This window comes from Takifugu flavidus, chromosome 15 (assembly GCF_003711565.1).
Source record: "Takifugu flavidus isolate HTHZ2018 chromosome 15, ASM371156v2, whole genome shotgun sequence".
NCBI lineage: Eukaryota > Metazoa > Chordata > Actinopteri > Tetraodontiformes > Tetraodontidae > Takifugu > Takifugu flavidus.
In genome coordinates this window covers 13,393,559-13,412,187 of record NC_079534.1, presented here as the reverse complement: position 1 = coordinate 13,412,187, position 18,629 = coordinate 13,393,559, and the positions used below count along the sequence as shown (strand labels likewise).

Sequence of the window (18,629 nt, the reverse complement as noted above, 5' to 3'; positions counted from 1 at the left end):
TCTTCCTGTTAAAGGAAACTTCTCGTGCCACCGTGGCGTGATCAGGGGCCAGGCTGCGGGTTCCTGTGAGGCCTTGACACACACTATATGAATCCATTTGCACCCACTGCCAGGTTTTCCTCCACTTCCTGTTTGGGCCGGCTCATTTTCCTGCTCAGGCTGCTCAGCGAGCGGCGGCAATGAACAGAAGAGGCATCTTGTGACCGTGACCTTTATTTTTGTGCCAAACATTTACGGAGCAACAAACTGGCTTTCAAACAAGGAACCGCACACCACCAGAGAAGCAGGAACAGAACTGTTTTCAGAATCCGGACAAATGAACCCCGTGAATTTGACTTTGGTGCGAGGCCTGACCTGAGAGTCGCGGGTGAAGGTCCCCTGCTTCCCGTCTGACTCTGATTAGCAATTCCATTTGGGATAATGCTATAAAAACCGTAGCATGGCCGTACGCGGTTACGCTGGACGGGGTTGCAGCGAATCGAACCGGACCGTGTGATTGGTCGGCAATTATAAAAATGAGGAACTGTTCTGTGTCGCTTACTTGCGAAGATTCCGGATGAATGGGCCGCGACGGACAACTTAAAACTTACAGGGGGGAAAACAAATGGAACCTGGTCACACACATAGGTACACACACATAGTAATCACCCTCTCTTTGCAAACTAAACGGTTTATCTTTACACCAGAACAAAATAAAGACCTACAGCACTAGAAGGTTCTATTAAACAGACAGCAATGGAGTTTTCTACAGAGTTCCCAGTGTCAAGATACAGTACAGCAAGAGGGTGCTACGACAAACCGAATGGAAATCAAACTATGTAGAATCATCTGGTAACAATACGCATATAATAATCACCTTTATATTTAATAGAATTCATATCAGAAACAATCAACTCAGCTTTTGGAATACTAAATGATGCATTCAAAGTAAGACAAAGGAAACTTCAAAGTCTCTGGCCGTCAAAGGAGGAAGAGGAAGAAAAAAGAAATGTGTGCTGCTTTCTTTAGCGTCTCTGTGGAATGGTGTGTGTGTGTGTGTGTGTGTGTGTGTGTGTGTGTGTGATTTTACTGTGCCAGCAGACTCACAGAAGCCCTAATGTGATGGGGATACGTTGGCACTTGAAAGCCATCATCATCAGGGAAGTTCTGCGAGCAAAATTGGACTCGCAACGGGCTTTTTGAGAAAACCAGTCCACAAAAAAAGAAAAAGAAAAACCCGAGAACCCCCAAAAACAAAAGCTCGGAACCCCAAACAGTTAGAAATGAAAAACAATGGCACCGATGTCTCGCTTCAGGACTGCAGAGTAAGGTGCTTTGCTGGACACGTCTGCAGTCCAGGATACAAAAGGCTTCACAGTCCTCACAGATTCTGATTGCATTGTGATGGATCCAACAAAAGTTCCGTCCTGTCCGCAAATTCTCCTCAAGGCCGTCCAATCGAATCGGCGGGAATTTCATGTGGATTCCTTTTGAGCGTATCTGCGGAGCGGATCACCTGGGACATCACCTCCAGTGACCTGTGGAACCATTAACACCCAACACAATAAACGCCATAGTCATGCATTAGTGACAGTATCGCCCCTCCAGCTGCTAAAGAATCATCGTTTAAAGCCCTGATATGAATTATTGAACGCGCTCGGAGGGTCTGACCCATGACCACATCAAATCAGATGTCGGCTTCTCATATTTCATATGGAAATAGAGCGCGCTGTAGAAAACAATTATATTAAAAGGTGCCCTTTGGAGGGGGGGAAAAATAACCTGCCAACTCCGAGAGGGGGGAAGGAAATGGCTGAGTGAAAACAAAGCATTAAGAGGAGTAATGGTGCGAACGTCCTGTTCACAATGACACAAGAGTCTTGCTCTGGGAATCAAAATGGGGGGGGCATTAAGTGTCTCTCGCTCCTTTCAGGGTCAATTATCAGCCAACACTGACAGGAAGTTAAAGCTTCTAAAAAAAAAAAAGAAGTGGCGATAAAAGTCTTCCTCTGTTTGGAGGCGGGTTTTTAACAAATGTGGTCAGAAAGTGTTCCGATTTCCTCGTTTGTTTCGGCGGTAAAAGATTTGAGCTGCGGGAATCCCGACCAAAAAACCGGAATCGCAAAATGTTTCCGCGAGTCTTGTCCGCGTGACTTCTTTTTCGCGGAGATATAAATAAATGAGGGAATGAAGGATGCGCGGCGACCGTAACATTATTATCCAGCGGTGTCGATGGCCCGTAGCTCCGGTGCGGCTGTGCCATCGAGCTTTGGTGGAAATAATGCTACATTTGTGTCGGGAAAAAGGTAAAGAAGCATTTCACGAGCAGGTGTTGTGCTCGTTATGGCCGGGCGTCGAGGGGATCGCTCATTTCTCTCGGTAATACAGTAAATATGCCTTCAGCGACTCGGGCAGCGGTAAGGCCGTAATTTGTTCTCTCAACACGTTCACTTGCTTGACGACCTCGATGTCGCCGATGTCTCTTTCCTCCTCCTCCTCCGCTTCCTTGTGCTCTTCCTCGGGGTGCTGCTCCTCCTCGCTCTCTATCGTTTGAGGGATCAGCTGGTTGCCCACGAAGACGTAGGTGCTGATGCGCCGCCGCCGGCAGCGCCGGCGCTTGCGCTTCTGGGGGATTCTCTGGGCCGTCGCCTTGGCGTGAGCGTCCTCGCTGGCCAGGTTTCGGAGCGTGCGGCGGATGTAGATCCGGGACAGATCCTGGAGGCTGCGGACCGTCACTGGGGCTGAGGTCAGAGAGAGAGACGACAAAGTCCTTCAGGACAAGAACGGAAGAAGACTCCAACTAGGTCAGCGTGGAGCAGCTCAGGCGTTAAACGGGAAACAAGTCCGCGTTTTAAGGGACGCGAACCGCCGTCCCTCTGGAGGGGCAGCGTTCGCATGTCAGAGCAAAGACCGCAGCGGCAAACGTCGCTTCACATCACCCAGCATTTGCTTGGCCTGTCCTCCACGTCCAGAGCGCTTAGTCCCAATAACACACACGCACACACACACTCGGAGGCTGACAGAACTCACGCAGATGGACGGTGTCGGGCTTGTCTCCGTCAGCTCGGCTCTGCTGGGCCAAGGGGGCAAAGGACACCGCTAAGATGTTTTTGCTGTCCCACGTGCACTGGCCGGTCCTGGTTATCTGGGTCAGCTGCAGAAAGAGGCAAAAGCACGGCTTCAAACCCGAACGCATGGAAGACGAGACACGCTGCAGCGAAGGAGCGAGCGTCTCCGACGTTACGTCGCGGGATTTTCTATTATTCGAGTTTCTGCCGCTCTCGGGAATCAATTTTACCTCCGTGATTAAGGACGCATTCCCGTCACGCCGCTCGGAAAGTGCGACAGCTGCAACGCTAATGTTGCTGTGGAGGTTTGCGTGCACGCGTGCCAGCAAACCCCGGGCGCGTGCACGTTGTTAAAAGAGCACGGGCGTCCGACGAGGCCGAGATCCTTTTCTGCGTTTACTTGGGTCGGCGGTTGCCACGGGAACCGATCTGCTGTGAATCAAAAATCATTTTTGCCACAGAGACCAGGCTCCGTCCGGCAAGACCAATTATTGGCAATCAACGAGCAGCAATGATTAATTTTCCTCAACAACTCGCAGCAATTACGGCATAAAGCACATCATTATTTCGATGACCTTCGGCAGACATATCATCAGAACGTCTGCGGGCGGAGAAGTGGCGGCTCAGGACAGAACAAGTAATTACCAGGCTGGAATCGAAACGTAATTAAACGAGGGCATTTAGGAGGCGCACAACAGGTCCAATCACACCGGCGCCGCGATGAAGTGTCCAAGCGTTCAGGGCCGTCCGTAATGGTCTTCGTTCCAGGACAATAACAGCGACTGTCACAGGGAGCGATCGCCTATTGTCAATATCAGCGCCGCTCGGGTCGATGCGTAGGTTTTGTGTTGACGTCTCGAAGCGAGGCCTCGATTCACAAGGGCAGGAGTGAATAAACGGTTGGCCACGGCAGCTAAACCAAACTGTCCTTCGCTCCAGCTTCATTTTCAAACCGTTCACAGGTCAACACGTTTGGCCCCTGCCAGCCATTCCTCCACCACCTCACAACAGCCTCATTCCCCTGCACTCGCACACCCACCGCCGTGAATAAAACATACGTATATCTATATGTGGGACCCGCTGAGCTCGGTGGAGGCTTCAAATCCAGGTGCAGCCGTGGTTCAATAATGCATGTGAAAGTCGTGTATCGGTCCTGGAGGTCGCGGCAATTTTGCCCTGTTGATTCTTACCTGATCCTCGATAGGCATCACCAGAATGCCGCCGATCTTGAGGAGCACCTTCATGTAATTTCCATGGTCCTTCTGCACCCCGGCGCCGCAGTAAATGCGGTCGTACTGGTGACTGTCTGCGGCGATCTCCAGACAGTTCCCCACCTGGAAGACGGGTTCGCAGAACTCGAACCTGAGGGAAAAGGTGCAGGCGTTAGACGGGATCGCCGCCTGTGGGCTGCAACACGCGTGGACTCACTTATCAAAGCTGTCGCTGTACTTTATGAAGGCGTCCAGTTTTTCCCTGGCGTATTCGACCACGTCCCTATGGAGCTCCACGCCGTGGTTCACGCCAAACGGCCCTTGAAGAAACATCACAAAATGCAACTTTGATTTCCCCGAATCGCATAAAAGCTATCAGAACATCAGCCCGAAGAGCCTTCTGTTGGCTTTGTGGAGTCATCTGGCATTAGAATGTGGAAGAATGAAAGCTGGCGGCCTCATTTCTTCCAGGTACTCGCTGTACTTTAGTCGGAAAATTCGATACCTCGGATTAAAACCCAAGATGGGATCACCTCCCCCGCATCGGAGCTCACCTATGATAAGCCCGACCATTGTGCTCAAGTAGCCGGTTCCACTGCCCAGGTTGAGGAAGGAGAGTCCCGGCTGGAGTTTCAGGGCCTCCATCACCTCCGAGTAAATGCACGGGGCCGACAGGTGTATGTTGCCGTGCTTCCAGGCCAGGTCTTTGTAGGCACTGTCCCGGTAGCTGTCCAGATAGTAGTCCCCGCGGTCTATGGCTCGAAAAGCCTGCTCCACCTTCTCAGTGCGGATGTACTGGGCCTCCTTCAGATTGTCGATGAGGTCGTCGTTGTCCTCTCCAGCGCTCACAGCTCCCCCCATGGTGAAATAGAGAGAGGCGCAGGGACGTGAACTGGTTCTCAAGATGAACGTTTCCTCCTCACTGTGGCATGAAGATGACGATCTGGCGGCTGCTGTGCTTCCTTCAGGGTCAGTTCAGATGATTCTCATGTCCACCCGGGAAGAATCTGAGTGAAAAATACATATATATATGTATTTTATATATATGATATATATAGTCTATATATATGTATGTTATATATAGTCTGAAGGAGGAGATTTTTTTATATACACCTGTATGAATACCAGAATTTAGAATTGTTACTAGCAACTGGAAATAGGCTTTCCAGACAATGATCAGTGCGATCTATCAGTTCTGCTATTTCCCATCAGCCACTTCAGTCATTAAAACCACATTACTGAAAATTAACAGTCATAAATTTAACGGCAGTTAGCGTCGTTCGTACAATGTTTTCGCAGTGCTGAGCACATATTGTTATCGCTGGCTTATTATGGTGGGGGGGGGGTGATGATCCACTGATGTTCGGAAGGGCAATTTTCCCCTCACATGGGGAGGGCAAACTGCTGTAGGGTTCTAAGCTCTAAGGAACTGCTGTCCCCATGGGCCCGATCAGGATGAAGCGCTGCATGTTGTCGTCCATTAGCACTTTATGACACATATAAAGTGATATCTGATTAATATTGACGCCTAAGTGACAGCTGGGGTAATCTTTACATCTGTGGTTTTATTCACCATGACTGCCCTGCAGGTTTACGCAGTGGAAACGGCGCTCTTAGAACGATCCTTTCACATCCTAACAGGGTATAAAACCACTCCTGTGTTAAACTCCCCTCACCTAATATCCACACTAAAGCCCTTTACTGTAATGTCTTGTCACGAGCTGCCAGCTCTCTTCCATTTTAGGAGGATCTGAGCCAAAAATGGAAGCACTGCTACGGGGCAGTCTCCGAGAGAGGGTCGATACGTTGGCTTTGTCGTCTAATATTGTACTTAAGCACCACGTTGTGGCAAAAGAGAGGAAATCCCCATCCTGCAGCAGGTTCTACCCATTTCACTGATGCCTGGATAAGTACAACGTCTCAGTCTGAGGCAGAATAAATGGCCATGTCTGCAGCTATAGCAGAGTCTGGAGCACCCTCTCTCCCCCTGCCTTCTCAGCATCTCCTCATCTGACTCAGCTAATACAGATTAAATTCAGAGGTGACTTTGTACTGGGAGGCTGGCTGAGGTCATTTTCCACTGGCTCCTTCTTACTTCAACTGTGAATTTTTCTTATTATTATCATTATTATTATCCTGGGTTCTTCCATCCTGTCTGTATCCTGTGAAATTGCCCTTCAGTAGTAAGAAAATGCTGGAAAATGGGTCAGGCAAGGTAATCCAACCACTGGACCGATGCTAATTCTTCTCCGATCTCAACTCTGCTCTGGTCACTTGAAACATTTGAGAAGATAAAATAACCGTGACGTTAGCGAGTAAACAGCCCCTCGGCGGCTGATGGCTGCACGTCCACAACCATCTCGGGATCAGGTGTTTTACCTTAAGGCCCTGGGCCTACCCGGGCAGGGCTTGTGGTAAAACCAGTGTGACAGCGTGACGTAACCTGGAAATCCCAGCGGCTACGAGCTGTGGAAATGTGATCACCCGTTAGCATTCCTGTCGGCGTGGAAAAATCTGTCCATTCGCCATGAATGGAGACACTGTAAATGGTGTTACAGTACGAAATGGTGAGCATCTCTTCCATGATATTGTCCTAAAGGATTCCAGCTCTCAGTAATTTGATTATAATCCCAGGCTTCAACTGTCAAACAGCAGCCGGTGAATGTTTGGTCTCCAGTTCTCCGTGTGATTGCTCAGGTTTCTGGTTTGGGCACAAGAGAACTGCGAGGGTGTAACTGACATTATCTGGCTTTGCAGGTTATTCGGCGCCATTCGCCGCCACGTCAAAATATACGACTGCTGCAGAATGTTGGCAAACACGCTGAGCTGCTGCCAAGTCCAAAGAACCGCAGCAAAGGCAGATAAAAAGCATAGCGTGTCAGAGTAAATGGAGATGTACAGTAGCGATGCCTTTGTGCTACTGGAACGCTCTAAAGAATGTCAACGTACAAGCAGCCAATTTACAATTTATTCTTTCTTTATTAGTCATTCATTTCTATTGTATATCTTAATTTCTCCCCAAGTTTGGGCTAATAACTGAATCATTTAAGGACCATTACAAACAAGCTTTTGCAGCAGCCTGGAGCTGAATTAAAAAGCCAAGCGTGTAACTCTTTGAATATTAATATGCTCTGCAGTAGATAAATCTCATAAAACTTTTTTGTATCCTCTCCTCCAGCCGCAGACTAGTAAAGATCTTAACGGCGCATTCCGGCTGAATTAAACAGGCAGCAAGCAGTTGCATATCAATGTACTGGCACAACATTAAAAAGGGCTGACAGTCTTCAAAGTTCGACAGTGGCCATATTTTTATCCGTCTTGTTTAATCTCAGATACACTAACAATGACGGCAGGCAGGTCTCTGCAACGCAGTGCTGTTAATTGTTGCCACTGCGTGACAAAGGAGTTCATTCAGCCAGCCCTAAAGTCTTTTTAACAAAGGTTGGGGTGCTGCAGCTTTTCCACAGAATTTCTTCTGTATTTAATATTAATTGGACACCTGAGCAGGCCAATGTGGGGAAAGATGGTTGGAAGTGCTTTGTTTATATTCATTTTTTGACATTTGGGAGAGAACAACAGCAGAAAAGAAGGCAGCACAGTATTTAATAACTGCTGTGGCCCCAATCATTATGATTAATGTGAGTGTTTGCAGATAATAACTATGACATTTTAATCACCAAAGTCTGCAGATTTTCAGTCTTACATGATTTACCTATATAACGTGATAGAAAAAGTTATATAATTAAATGTTATAATACCTATATTGATGCAAAGCAAGCATTCCTTAACATTTTGTATAGTGTTGATTATTATTACAAGGCAAAGGGTTTCATTCTAACAGCTGCAACCTGTTACACATCTGCACAAAGGGCCAGTTAGTCTGTTGATACATTATTTATGATTGTGCATTAAACCGTACGTTAAAATCCAACAGTGAACGCTAGATCACTCTTTAAGAGGCGTCATACAATAATAACGGATACGACTCATAAAGGCTGCTTCATGGTTCCGTTGATTGACACCTGAGGCGGCCAATCAGCGCCCCCCGGGTCACGTGACACGGTTGCCACACAGACGGCGGCGCGCCAGCCAATCAGAAGGCGGAACGCTCTCATGGCACTGCGTGTGACGACGGAGCAAAACAACAACAGTGTTTTCATGGAGGGCTGTTGAGCGTGATTAATCATCGCAGAACACAAGCACACATCTGTCAGAAACGCACGTACATTGCACAGCCACTGGCCACGTTTGCAGACAATTAAGCGGTTTGTAGTTTGGTGCGCACCTCAGCCGCCGTTGCAGCTCGGCGCTCCGCAGTGCGATTAAACCCGGGGCTGCTGCAGGCTCCGAGCAGTTGGAGAGGACGGGGATATCAGCCCCTGTGCGCATTAGCAACTGGCAGAGAAAAGCACGACAGAAAAAGCAAACGCAACACTGATGTTTCGAGGTTTCTCCTCCCGGGCACCGACACTAATGACAGAAAAACCCCCGTCAAAACCAAACATACGTGTGAAAATTAAAACGCCGTGCGCGACAATTGCGTGCGGTTGTTATAACGTCGAGTTGCGGATAAGATCTGCGTGCCCGCGGTAGTTTTCCGTGTCGTCAGAGTTGCAGCCGAACGCGGCTAACGTTAGCTTCGGAGGGCCCGAGTGCGCCATCGCCACCGAAACAAAGCGGCTCGCATAAGCTCGCCTCTTTATCCGCTAACCCGTGCGCAGCACCGACGGACGTGCGCGTCGTGTCTCACGGAGGCGACCAAAGTTACCGACACAAACCCTCCGGATAGCGAGTCTAACGGAGAGTCCAAGAAAAACAACGGGGGCTACTCACGGTGCCGAGTCCAATGAAGTGGATGTGCGCCGCGGCGGCGTGTGACAGTCACTTCCAGGCGTCAGGGGGACCCTTTCGAGCTCAACCGCCAGTTAACCAGCCAACCGAGCCCGTCTAACTAGTAGTTTAAAAAATGTAAAGTAGAGTTGTGGCGAACTGCGCAGAAGAAAGAACCGAGAGGATGTAAACACAGGTCACGTGACTTCGAACGCTGTGAGGAGGAAGGAAGCGGTTCATCCATCCATCTATCCATCTATCTATCTATCTATCTATCTATCTATCTATCTATCTATCTATCTATCTATCTATCTATCTATCTATCTAGAAAGCATGAGATATTATTCATAATAAATGTACTTAATTTATGTGCGTACAAAATCTAAGAAGGCGTGTGAATATCGGAATAAAGAGTTAAAAACTCATCACTTTTTTTTTTTTTAAAAAAGGGAATAACGGTGCCTTTTTTGTGTTCTAAAAAATGCAGTTATAAACCCTTGTGAAGTTCGTCACTGGCGCCGAGGTTTCCTCCTCTTGGAACCATCTCAGCCAAAGGTCGCTGCGGAAAACCAGCATGGAGTTGTGGCAAATGTTGCCTTGGGTTTTAACACCTTCAGCGTCATTAGGGCGAGGGTGAGACGTTTCAAACCACTGTGTGAGCTCACAAGAGCTAAATTTAGCCTGCAGCTGATTCCCGTCCTGCACTGGGAGGGTGGCGAGGGATGAATGGGTGGAATAAAGAAACCTGACTGGCCTTCCCACGCTCCATTTGAGACGGACACTTTTAAACCAAGCCAACACGGTGTCAGTTTGAGAAAGATGTCGCTGTTAGCTGCAATTAAACTGAGAGCAAGGACGCATCACCCTCTCTGCAGCCCGAGAGGTTGCTCTTTCTCCTCTCGAGGGTTTGTTTACGTCCTCTCTGGTGTGGTTGCCATGGCAACAGGGCATCGAGCTCCGTTGACATGGCTGCAGAGCACATCGTTGGGCTGCAGATTGTTTAACACGCCGCCATTCAAGGCTGCTGCATCTATTTATTGATGCATGGACGTAAACAGCAGACGTAAAATCAGATGTGATGCATGAAATAACAAGCATTGCAGCCCTCTCTCTCTCTCTGTCAGTGTGTGTGTGTGTGGTGTGTGTGGTGTGTGTGTGAGAGAGAGAGAGAGAGAGAGAGAGAGGGAGGGGTGAGTGACATTTACCTTTAACTCGTCCCATTCTCTTCAAGATTCAGTGTGACTTGTATGACCGCACATAACCTTGTTTATCTTTACATTTGTAAATAACTCTAGTTTTAATAGTGTACGTTTTTCTATGTATATGCTACGTGTATCGGTGCTTTGGCCGCTTCAGCACTTGTGGTTAGGTGTTACTGAATTTCAATGACAGACCGTTACATAATCTTAAGCAACATCACAGGAGAGGTAAAAAAAGAGGTAAATATCTTTTAAATGCTACTCTGTCCCTCAGCATAACTGCAGCACCGCAGATTGGATGGAGGGTGTTAAAACTACAAATGCAAACAGTTATTTTGCCATTTTGTGTTGATGGCGCAGACTCCAGCAATACGCCATTTCGACCACGAGGGGGCGGTGATGCACAGGGAAACGATCTCGATCTGTTCGGCTTGAATATTGGATGTGGAAAAACTGCACAAAGGTTTGAAAAGTTTATTTCTACCATACACAAACTGTACAACACAGCGCATATCTGTTTATTATGAAAGAGTAAAAGTAAAGTTTGAATTTACAAACTACGTCAAATGAAAAACAAAGCATTACATTTGAATTAAAGAAAAGGAAATACAATACAATTTGATATCGTACTAATATTGTTCCACGTAAAAGCATTTCACAATACAAAACATCAAATACTAACGGGGTGGGGGGGTTGTGGGGTGGGGGGAATAAATATTCACAAAACTTCCTGAGCAAACAATGTGTGGTATAGGTTCTTTACATGATAAATTAATAATAAATAAAGGATTGTTGGTTTTAAAGAATGTGATTCAATTTCTGAAGGTGACACCTCTTCAAAACGTTGATTATTTGGATAAAATAGGGTCTAATTTTTCTGGATTTTGGCTCTTCTGCTGTTCCATTTTTAGATTCTTGGTGGCGTCCGATGGGCTACATGTCTTCTCTTTGCTCTCGTCCATCATTTTCCTCCTGTGACTGAAGTGTAAAGCGGATCTGCGCCACCACGGCCTCCCGTTATCCCTCCTCCTGCTGGGCTCAAGGGCAGTGTGGTGAATTTAAAACACAAATCATTCAAAAATACAAAGTGCTTTTGATGCAAACTAACAGCGGATTCGCCAGCAACCATCGCCCGGCTCTGTTTTGCCCTCGATCTTCATTTCTTTCAGACATTTAAGGTATCGAACCCAGATGTTGCGACCAATTCTGTGTTGAAGTAGCTGCTGTTCAAATCTGCCCCAAGCATGGCAAAAATATTGTGTAAGACTGGTTTAAGGCTTGTTAGAAGTTAAAACAGGAGGTTCTTCTCGCCTCCTTTTCCCTCTCCATGCCAACAAAGTTGAAAACAAACCCCGGACCTGTTGGAGATTTTGAAAACCTGTCTTTTGAGATGACGGCTACTCAGACAACAGTATTCAAACAGTCATCAGGTTCCCCTCTATGAAAATAATTGGACTGTATAATACACCATCCACGTAATACTGTCCTACCACAAAACATAGTACTCGTATATTTTTTTATGGATTCATATACATTTAGGCACATACTATATGCACACTTCAAAATGTGTGCACAGAAGGCAGTTTAATACAGTATCTATATTTAAAAAAGACATCGTGACAAAGTGGAATTCTCATATTATTTTTTTCCCCCCTTCGTGTTGCACACAAACGCCCCCAAAGATCCCACGTTTGTGCTCCGTTTCTCTTCCTGGTTGCATTCGGACGTCGTGAAAGGAGAAAGGTACAGTACAGTTACATTGCATTTTTTTTTCCCCATCTCAGTTTTCACTCTGTCTTCCTATACATTCAGTTTCCAATAACAAAGCAAAATTAACGCATAAAAATCAGTGTTATTTTGGTAGGATTTTACTTTGAAGTGATGATAATAATTAATAACATTAATAATAATAATAATAATAATAATAATTTTCAACGCTAGATGGCGATATTATGCCACGGAATGTGCTTATATGTAATTTACAATGTGCAGAAAGTCAGATTTCTCAAATATTAACTCTGGAAATAAATAAAAATCGGGGAAATAAATACGCTGATGAACAAATATAATAATAAATAGTGATATCATAAGAATGAACAGGAACACATACAGATTAAAATCAAGCAAACCATACGAAATGATTAAGTGCAAGAGGGGGGTCACGACCTCACCGGGGTAGACGAGTGAACTCAGAGGGAGTGAAAGCGTTTTACAAATCTGGCTGGTAATTTTTCTCAGTGCATTTATGGGTTGGGGGAGGGTGGGGGGGGGGGTGGAGGATGCCAGACACATTTCCGAAAGCCTCGTCTCGTCCGTGCAGCCAACCGAGCCGGCGCTCTCCAGGACAGCAGAGCTCTCGAGCAGAACCACACCGAGCGGAAGGAACCTCTGGGCCGCTCCACAGCTTACACGTGGATGCCCTTGATGGCCTGTTTGATATTATCCAAGAGGGCCTTGCACTCTGGAGAGTATTCGTGCTCCGAGTTGTTGTACATATCGGTTAAAGTCTTCACGTAAGCCTCAAAATTATGCTCGCTGATGGGGCCCTGCAATGGAAGAAGAGAGCGGACCGTCAGTGAAGGCAGCGCGGCAGAGCGAGGGACAGGGCAGCGGGGGGACGAGCGTACCATCTGAGGCAACTGAATGTCCGTTAGACTGTTGATGAGAGCTTGGCTGAGGCGAGCGAGCTCCTTCAGAAGGCTGTCGTTGTGCTGTTCGATCATCTTGTTCTCCTCCTCTATCGTCTTCAGGTTACATTCCATAGAAGAAATCTGCTTTCGTACAGAAGGACAAGAGGAAGGAGGAGGAGGAGAGAAACCGGCAGATTCAGACTGACTGAGGATCTCGCGCTCGCGTCCAGACCTCAGACTGGATATTTACCTGCGTTTGAAGCTGCATCATGTCCGCCTCGATCTTCATGTTGGATTCATTCAGATCCTCGATTTCATGATCCAGATGTTTGATGTCCTCTTTGTTTTCGACACCTGCGTGAAGGACAGCGTCTCATTTTCCACGTTGCAACTGAAAACATCCACATTTCCCGCACAAAACCAGCCGTCAGCTCGATTATCCGCCGTTTGTCTGAAGCGTCTCCGCTAGCTTACCGCTGCTGGCCTTCAGTTTGATAGTCATCTCTTCCTCCGAGTGCTTTTTCTTAATATTGTGCGCGTTCAGCGGGCACCCCGATAAGCTGGCCGTGGGGTTTCAGGGGAAGGGGAGGGGAAAAAAAACGTAAATATGAATGCAGAAACGAAGGAAGAGCCGTTCCAAGCAAGCCAGCGTGAAGCCTGGCAGAAGTGCGCGCTGATAAACTGGGAGACAATGGAGCTCACCTTCTGTGAGTGGCAAACACATTATTGGCATGTCCGAGGCCGTTGCAGCCAGGCAGGGGACAATGGGGCAGTTCCTGTTTACTGGCCTTCCAGGCAAAGGGCAGCCCGTTGATGGACGACTCCTTCTGCCTCTTGGCAGCGAGCGGACAGCTGCCGGCGCTGCGATGGGACGTGTATTTTCCCGATATGTGGCCCTGGCCGTCACAGCCCATCACCGGACACCTAGCGAAGAGAGGGTGACGTTGAGGGGGCGGAACAGATCCCGAACGAGACAAAAACACGGCGTCGGCGTGGTTAAAACGCTCGCCTCTCGACAACTGGACCGGAAGAGCCGTTAACCATTAGGTTGATTAATCCAGGCAAATGCTGATTAAAAACAAAGTGGTCCAAACTGGGAATAATCGCTTCGGCTATAAGTTACTAATCCGTGAAAACTTGAGGCGGAGCGGCGCCGGGATGTTTGGAGAGCACCATCAGCGAGGCTGGAGCCCTGTTTTCTGCAGGTCAGTAATGGAGTGACACGAATTACACGTAATTGTCGCCTATTGGAGAAGGCAATTTGGAGGCGGGCGACCCTTTCTCTTATCGATAAAGGTGAAAGGTCGAAAAAGAGAGAAAGAAAAGCCCGTTTGGGCGCTCCGTCGCAGCACCGAGAGGGCCAAAACAACACCGGCGCCATTACATCCAGCGAGCACAGGTAGGTGGCTGGATGCACGGCACCGGGACAATGGAGGCACGCCATATGGCCCCCTATTTACAATAATCTAGGGACAGTTGCTCCCGGCCCCTCCCCCACCCCTCGCCCTTTCTCTCTTAATGTGTATGAGATCTATTCCAGTCTAATTCCTAAGCTCGTGACCCTTGCATTAGTAATTAAAAAGAAAAAAATAAATAAAAATCTGTGTCCAGATGTAGAAGTAAACAAAGGCTCCCGTATCTGACTTTGGATTCCAACTCAAATCAATTACATTATTCTGCTTTAATCGCACTTTCGCCGGCGGCGGTTAAGCTGCAAAGTGATTCAACGGCGTCCGTTCGGGGGTTTTCTTTAGATACTATAATTATGAAGAAAGCACTCAGTGGGCAAAGTAACAAGCCAGATATTCAGTCAGGAAAGGGGGGGGGGAAATCCCGCAAAACACACGGCTAATCCCTGTAAAATAATTCACTAATGTTACGAGAGGAGAAGTATTATTTTCTTTGTTTAACTTAATGGCCTGCAGGTACAACCCCCCCACCCCCCTTCCCAGGCCTGAAAACATGCGCACGTTCACAATATCTTCTTGTTTTATTTGTGAAACAAGAGGACGTGACAGCAAAAAAAAAAAAAAAAAAAAGAAGTCTCTTACTTAAGCTCTTGCTCATCTTTGTCGTCCTTGTTTGGCGTCAGCTTCAGTCCTCCCTTCCTGGCACGTGGGCACCCTGACAAACTACGGCGGCGACGCGGGGAGACAAAAGGAGACAGAAACAATCCGGGAGTTAGCGCCACCGATCTACAGAGTTTAAGGCAAATCTGCCTCCGAGTGTCGGCCGGATAATCTGCCCGTACGAGGGAGAGAGAGAGGCGGCCAAATAAATCAATAAACTCCAGGAACTTGACGAGCGCGGCGCGTTCGCGGCGCAGAGTGAGACCTCCGCCATCTGTGTCAACGCCGAGCAGCTACGTTCTCGCCGTTACCTTCTGTGCGAGGCGTAGTTCCCCGTCACGTGTCCGGATCCGTCGCAACCGGGCGTCGGGCACCTGCGGGGGAGGGGAGGGGAGGGGGGGCGAGAGAAGAGGGTGAGCGGTGACCTCAGGCGGGGGGGGGCAGGAAAACGAGCGCGACGCGAGGGATCCGTTAGCGACACAAACACGTACTTCAGTTCCTGAGCGTTGGCTGCCATCAGCGATTTGAGCGTCTTGTCAGCCAGGGGACATCCAGACACACTGGAGAGGATAAAGAGCTAACAGTCATTTCAACGCACTCTTTGATCACAGCCCAATTCAACAATCCTAATACAATGTCTCGCTGCGCATTTACGCATCCTCGCTCCTGTTTTTTTTTTACATTTTTTGACAAGTTTTAGCAGCAAAAACAACCCGGTTTCCTCCTCATGTATCTCTCACATGTTCTAGCTGCTGTTGCTGGGTGTAATTAATTACAGTACCTCCGATGGGATGCATAATTGCCCGTCACGTGGCCGCTGCCGTCACAGCCCGGGGTCGGACAACTGCGGAAGAGCACAAAGCACTCAATGCACGGATTACTCTGCATCCCACAGACGTTCTGCTGAGCTTCAACTCTTTTTTTTGTGTGTGTTATTATCTCTCTCTTTCTGTGTCGACTTGTTTTTTTTATGCACTGACAGCCCTTCCACGGGCGTTAAAGAGTTAGTATAGCGGGAAGTTTAGTAGAGAAGTCGTGATTATGCTGCCGGACATTCGGCGGAACGCTGCCCGAGTGGCGCTGAGGAGGTGCTGTGCTGCGAGAACTACAGGGTCCTACTGTGGAGACGCGGCAGAGCATGCAGGCTAGCTACAAGAGTTGGAAGCTTGTACGTGACATACATGGAGGAAACTCACTTTCCAGCACATCTGTGCTCCACATGAACCTGCAGACATATCGGTTACAGTGATAGGTAACAGAGTGAGCTTCAGGGTCAACTCAGACTGTCCCGTTCAAACAGACGCCTGTTTTCGGCCTTTTGTGGCCAAAAACGCCGAGCTGGCGCCAACTAAACGGAGGCCCAGGTTATTCACAAGTGGCCGAATGAAGATGTCTCAAGGTGTTTCGCCCTTTAATGTCGCGTACCTCAAAAGCTCTTTCTTTGAATCTCGGAGTAGCGCCTTGGCTTTGGGACTTAGCATGCTGCCGTCTCCTTTATAGTGCTGGTCCTCCAGGGAGACGCCGTCGTAATCCTCCTGGGGGAGAAGAAAAAGTGGGAAAAAAATGCCTTTAACAGTAAAAAGTAGACCTGACCGTGATCTACTGTGACCTAAAAGTGAATAATTAATGAGAAATCCTGCATAATACTCTTAAAGAACACTAGCCCCGGGGGGCTGGAGTGCAGTGGGAAGAGATTATGCATAAGGATACTCATACAGTAGAAAAGCATACATTGATTTAAAGTCACACTTAATCCATGTAGTATTTATCATGTTTAGTCAGTACATGTGGATTTTCTGATCTGAAAGCAGGTCAAATGGGATGAGAGATATCGGCTACAAATGATACCTGTGAGATCGTAAAATAAAAGGGGACCTTTAAACCTTTAAACCCACATTTAGATCGATTCGGGGCCCCCGGGCAAGAACAGCATGTGTAGACCAGATTAGCAACGGTGCTAAAAAAAAAGATAAAGGAATAAAAAAAGAAAAAAAGAAGCTTTAAAGATCAAACTGAAGGTGCTGCTGCTCGGGGGATTCGTGTGCAACAGTTCCAAAATGGTTGACATTTGTCAAAGCTGAGCCATTCAAAGAGGCTGTTGGGGAATCTCAAAGATGCTAATAAGTGCAAGACGAGTCACTCAGCCGCCGCACGGGGGGACCTTTCTATGGCAGGAAATGATGTTCTAATGTTATCAGACGTCGCCGGTGTCGGTCGCGGGTGTTTTTGGCGAACTCTCACCTCTGGGTCGTGTAAAATGTGTGCTTTGCTGAAGTTGAGGGGGCTCTCCCAGCTGTCTCTGTCACACAGGGGCTGGTAGAAGGCGGGGCCAATCAGCAGGCTCCCACCTTTGGCCGCCGCGGCCTCGGAAGGGCCCAGTGAGTCCCCGGGAGGCGTCCTCGCCTGCGTCTTGACGTTCTCTTTGCACTTCTTCATGCTCAAGTCCAGGGTGCCGTTCTCGTCCACTTCGATGAGCATATCCTGCGGGCACGGAGGCTTTAAACACCGCGCACGTCTCGCCACAATACACGCCAGCACCGAACATTAAAGCCAATTTTTAACAAACAATGCGTTTAAATCGTGCACGCCGCGGTTATCTCGCTCCAGACGAGGCACCGCACTAAGCCAGTGTTAATTCTGCCACACACACACACACACACACACACACACACACACACACACACACACACACACAATTGACTTTTGTGTAGTTCTCTGTGACAGCTGTGTCATGTGTTTTCTAGGACACACAACCAAGATGGCAGCTGTGGGGGAGGGGGGTGGAGTGGACGGGTGGGGGTGGGTTGGTCGGTGGGTTTTAGGTCATCATTATTATGGCAAAAATTAAAAAGCTTAATGTGGCATAAGTTTCCTGGCTGACAGATGTGTGTGTCGTCTCCGCGCAGACGTTCAATAGCGTGATGACGGTTTCAGGGCATTAAAAGTTTTCCCTCATTAAAGGCTGAAATCCCTCCCCATAAATGGAACCAATTACTCCATGCATATGTTGCATTTAGGCCTATACATCATTATTATTTGGTTCTAACAGAGGGGGAGCTTTTTTCCTTTCAAAAAAAATTAATTAAAGGGGATAATTTACATGCGCGTTGAACGCGGCTGTCCACTTTAATTATCCCACCACTTGATGATGTGTGTACCTAATCGAAATAACGCCGGTGTCACTCTGCCTTTGGGTGAAATATCGACATCTTAATTATGGTTTCAGCCTAAAGACGAAAACTCTGGACTGGATTTTTTTTTTTTTTTTTTTTTTAAAGGAATTTAAAACTATTATTTAATGGAATAATTCAAGTTAAATAAGCGTGTATTCACGCTCAAAAGGCCACAGCTATTTTGTCGTCTGCATAAATTTCCATGTGCGACGCACATATGCAGGCTAAAGAATATAACACTTTAAATATGGAGCCTTTTTTTCCTGCTTTGAAAGCTGTTCTGCTTTTTACCTCTTTCCAAGACAACTAAGCTGTAAATGAGAGCAGATGATTAACTTGCTAACACTGTTTTATTCATTCAGTGGGCTGCTACCTGGTACGGGGCCACGTTCTCAGCTCCACAAGCTGGGAGACAAGGATCTGTGCTGTGTAGGTGTGGAGACCTTGAATCATCTGCAGCGCACGTATGT

The 18,629-nt window shown here is 47.6% G+C and overlaps 2 protein-coding genes across 10 annotated transcripts in view; both read right to left on the bottom strand.

Moving 5' to 3' along the window:
- Window positions 1–197: 197 nt before the first annotated feature.
- pcmtd1 (protein-L-isoaspartate (D-aspartate) O-methyltransferase domain containing 1) lies at window positions 198–9,328 on the bottom strand. 2 transcript variants are annotated; one of them, XM_057055949.1, is made up of 6 exons: window positions 9,092–9,328; window positions 4,813–5,265; window positions 4,476–4,578; window positions 4,238–4,409; window positions 3,010–3,133; window positions 198–2,720 (listed from the first exon to the last, which is right to left on the bottom strand). In XM_057055949.1, the coding sequence occupies exons 2-6, from the start codon at window positions 5,117–5,119 to the stop codon at window positions 2,347–2,349; spliced, it is 1,080 nt and encodes a 359-aa protein (XP_056911929.1). In that variant the 5' UTR covers window positions 5,120–5,265; window positions 9,092–9,328; the 3' UTR covers window positions 198–2,346. The 2 variants fall into 2 exon arrangements, with proteins under 2 accessions (XP_056911929.1, XP_056911930.1); XM_057055950.1 differs by lacking the exon at window positions 9,092–9,328 and adding an exon at window positions 6,638–6,724.
- Window positions 9,329–10,747: 1,419 nt separating this feature from the next.
- The window catches only part of st18 (ST18 C2H2C-type zinc finger transcription factor), a 35,234-nt gene continuing 27,352 nt past the window's right edge, over window positions 10,748–18,629 (bottom strand). For 4 of the 8 annotated variants that reach the window (XM_057055939.1, XM_057055945.1, XM_057055946.1 and 1 more), the window contains 10 exons: window positions 17,228–17,467; window positions 16,412–16,521; window positions 15,768–15,830; window positions 15,478–15,546; window positions 15,298–15,360; window positions 14,969–15,049; window positions 13,620–13,841; window positions 13,392–13,477; window positions 13,168–13,271; window positions 10,748–13,058 (listed from right to left, as the gene is read on the bottom strand). In XM_057055939.1, coding sequence (XP_056911919.1) covers window positions 12,693–13,058; window positions 13,168–13,271; window positions 13,392–13,477; window positions 13,620–13,841; window positions 14,969–15,049; window positions 15,298–15,360; window positions 15,478–15,546; window positions 15,768–15,830; window positions 16,412–16,521; window positions 17,228–17,467 — 1,404 coding nt within the window. In that variant the 3' untranslated portion in view covers window positions 10,748–12,692. Of the gene's footprint in view, window positions 13,062–13,167; window positions 13,272–13,391; window positions 13,478–13,619; window positions 13,842–14,968; window positions 15,050–15,297; window positions 15,361–15,477; window positions 15,547–15,767; window positions 15,831–16,411; window positions 16,522–17,227; window positions 17,468–18,629 lie in introns of all 8 variants that reach the window. The other 4 variants (XM_057055942.1, XM_057055943.1, XM_057055944.1 and 1 more) reach the window with 4 other exon arrangements.

What these genes read in the sequence shown, in the direction of transcription:
- pcmtd1 (XM_057055949.1), bottom strand. Translation starts at nt 5,119, where the DNA reads ATGGGGGGAGCTGTGAGCGCTGGAGAGGACAACGACGACCTCATCGAC. An exon ending in TACAGCGACAGCTTTGATAA is followed by an intron (nt 4,410 to 4,475) that starts GTGAGTCCACGC and finishes CTTTTCCCTCAG; the next exon opens with GTTCGAGTTCTGCGAACCCG. An exon ending in TGATGCCTATCGAGGATCAG is followed by an intron (nt 3,134 to 4,237) that starts GTAAGAATCAAC and finishes CTCTTTCTGCAG; the next exon opens with CTGACCCAGATAACCAGGAC.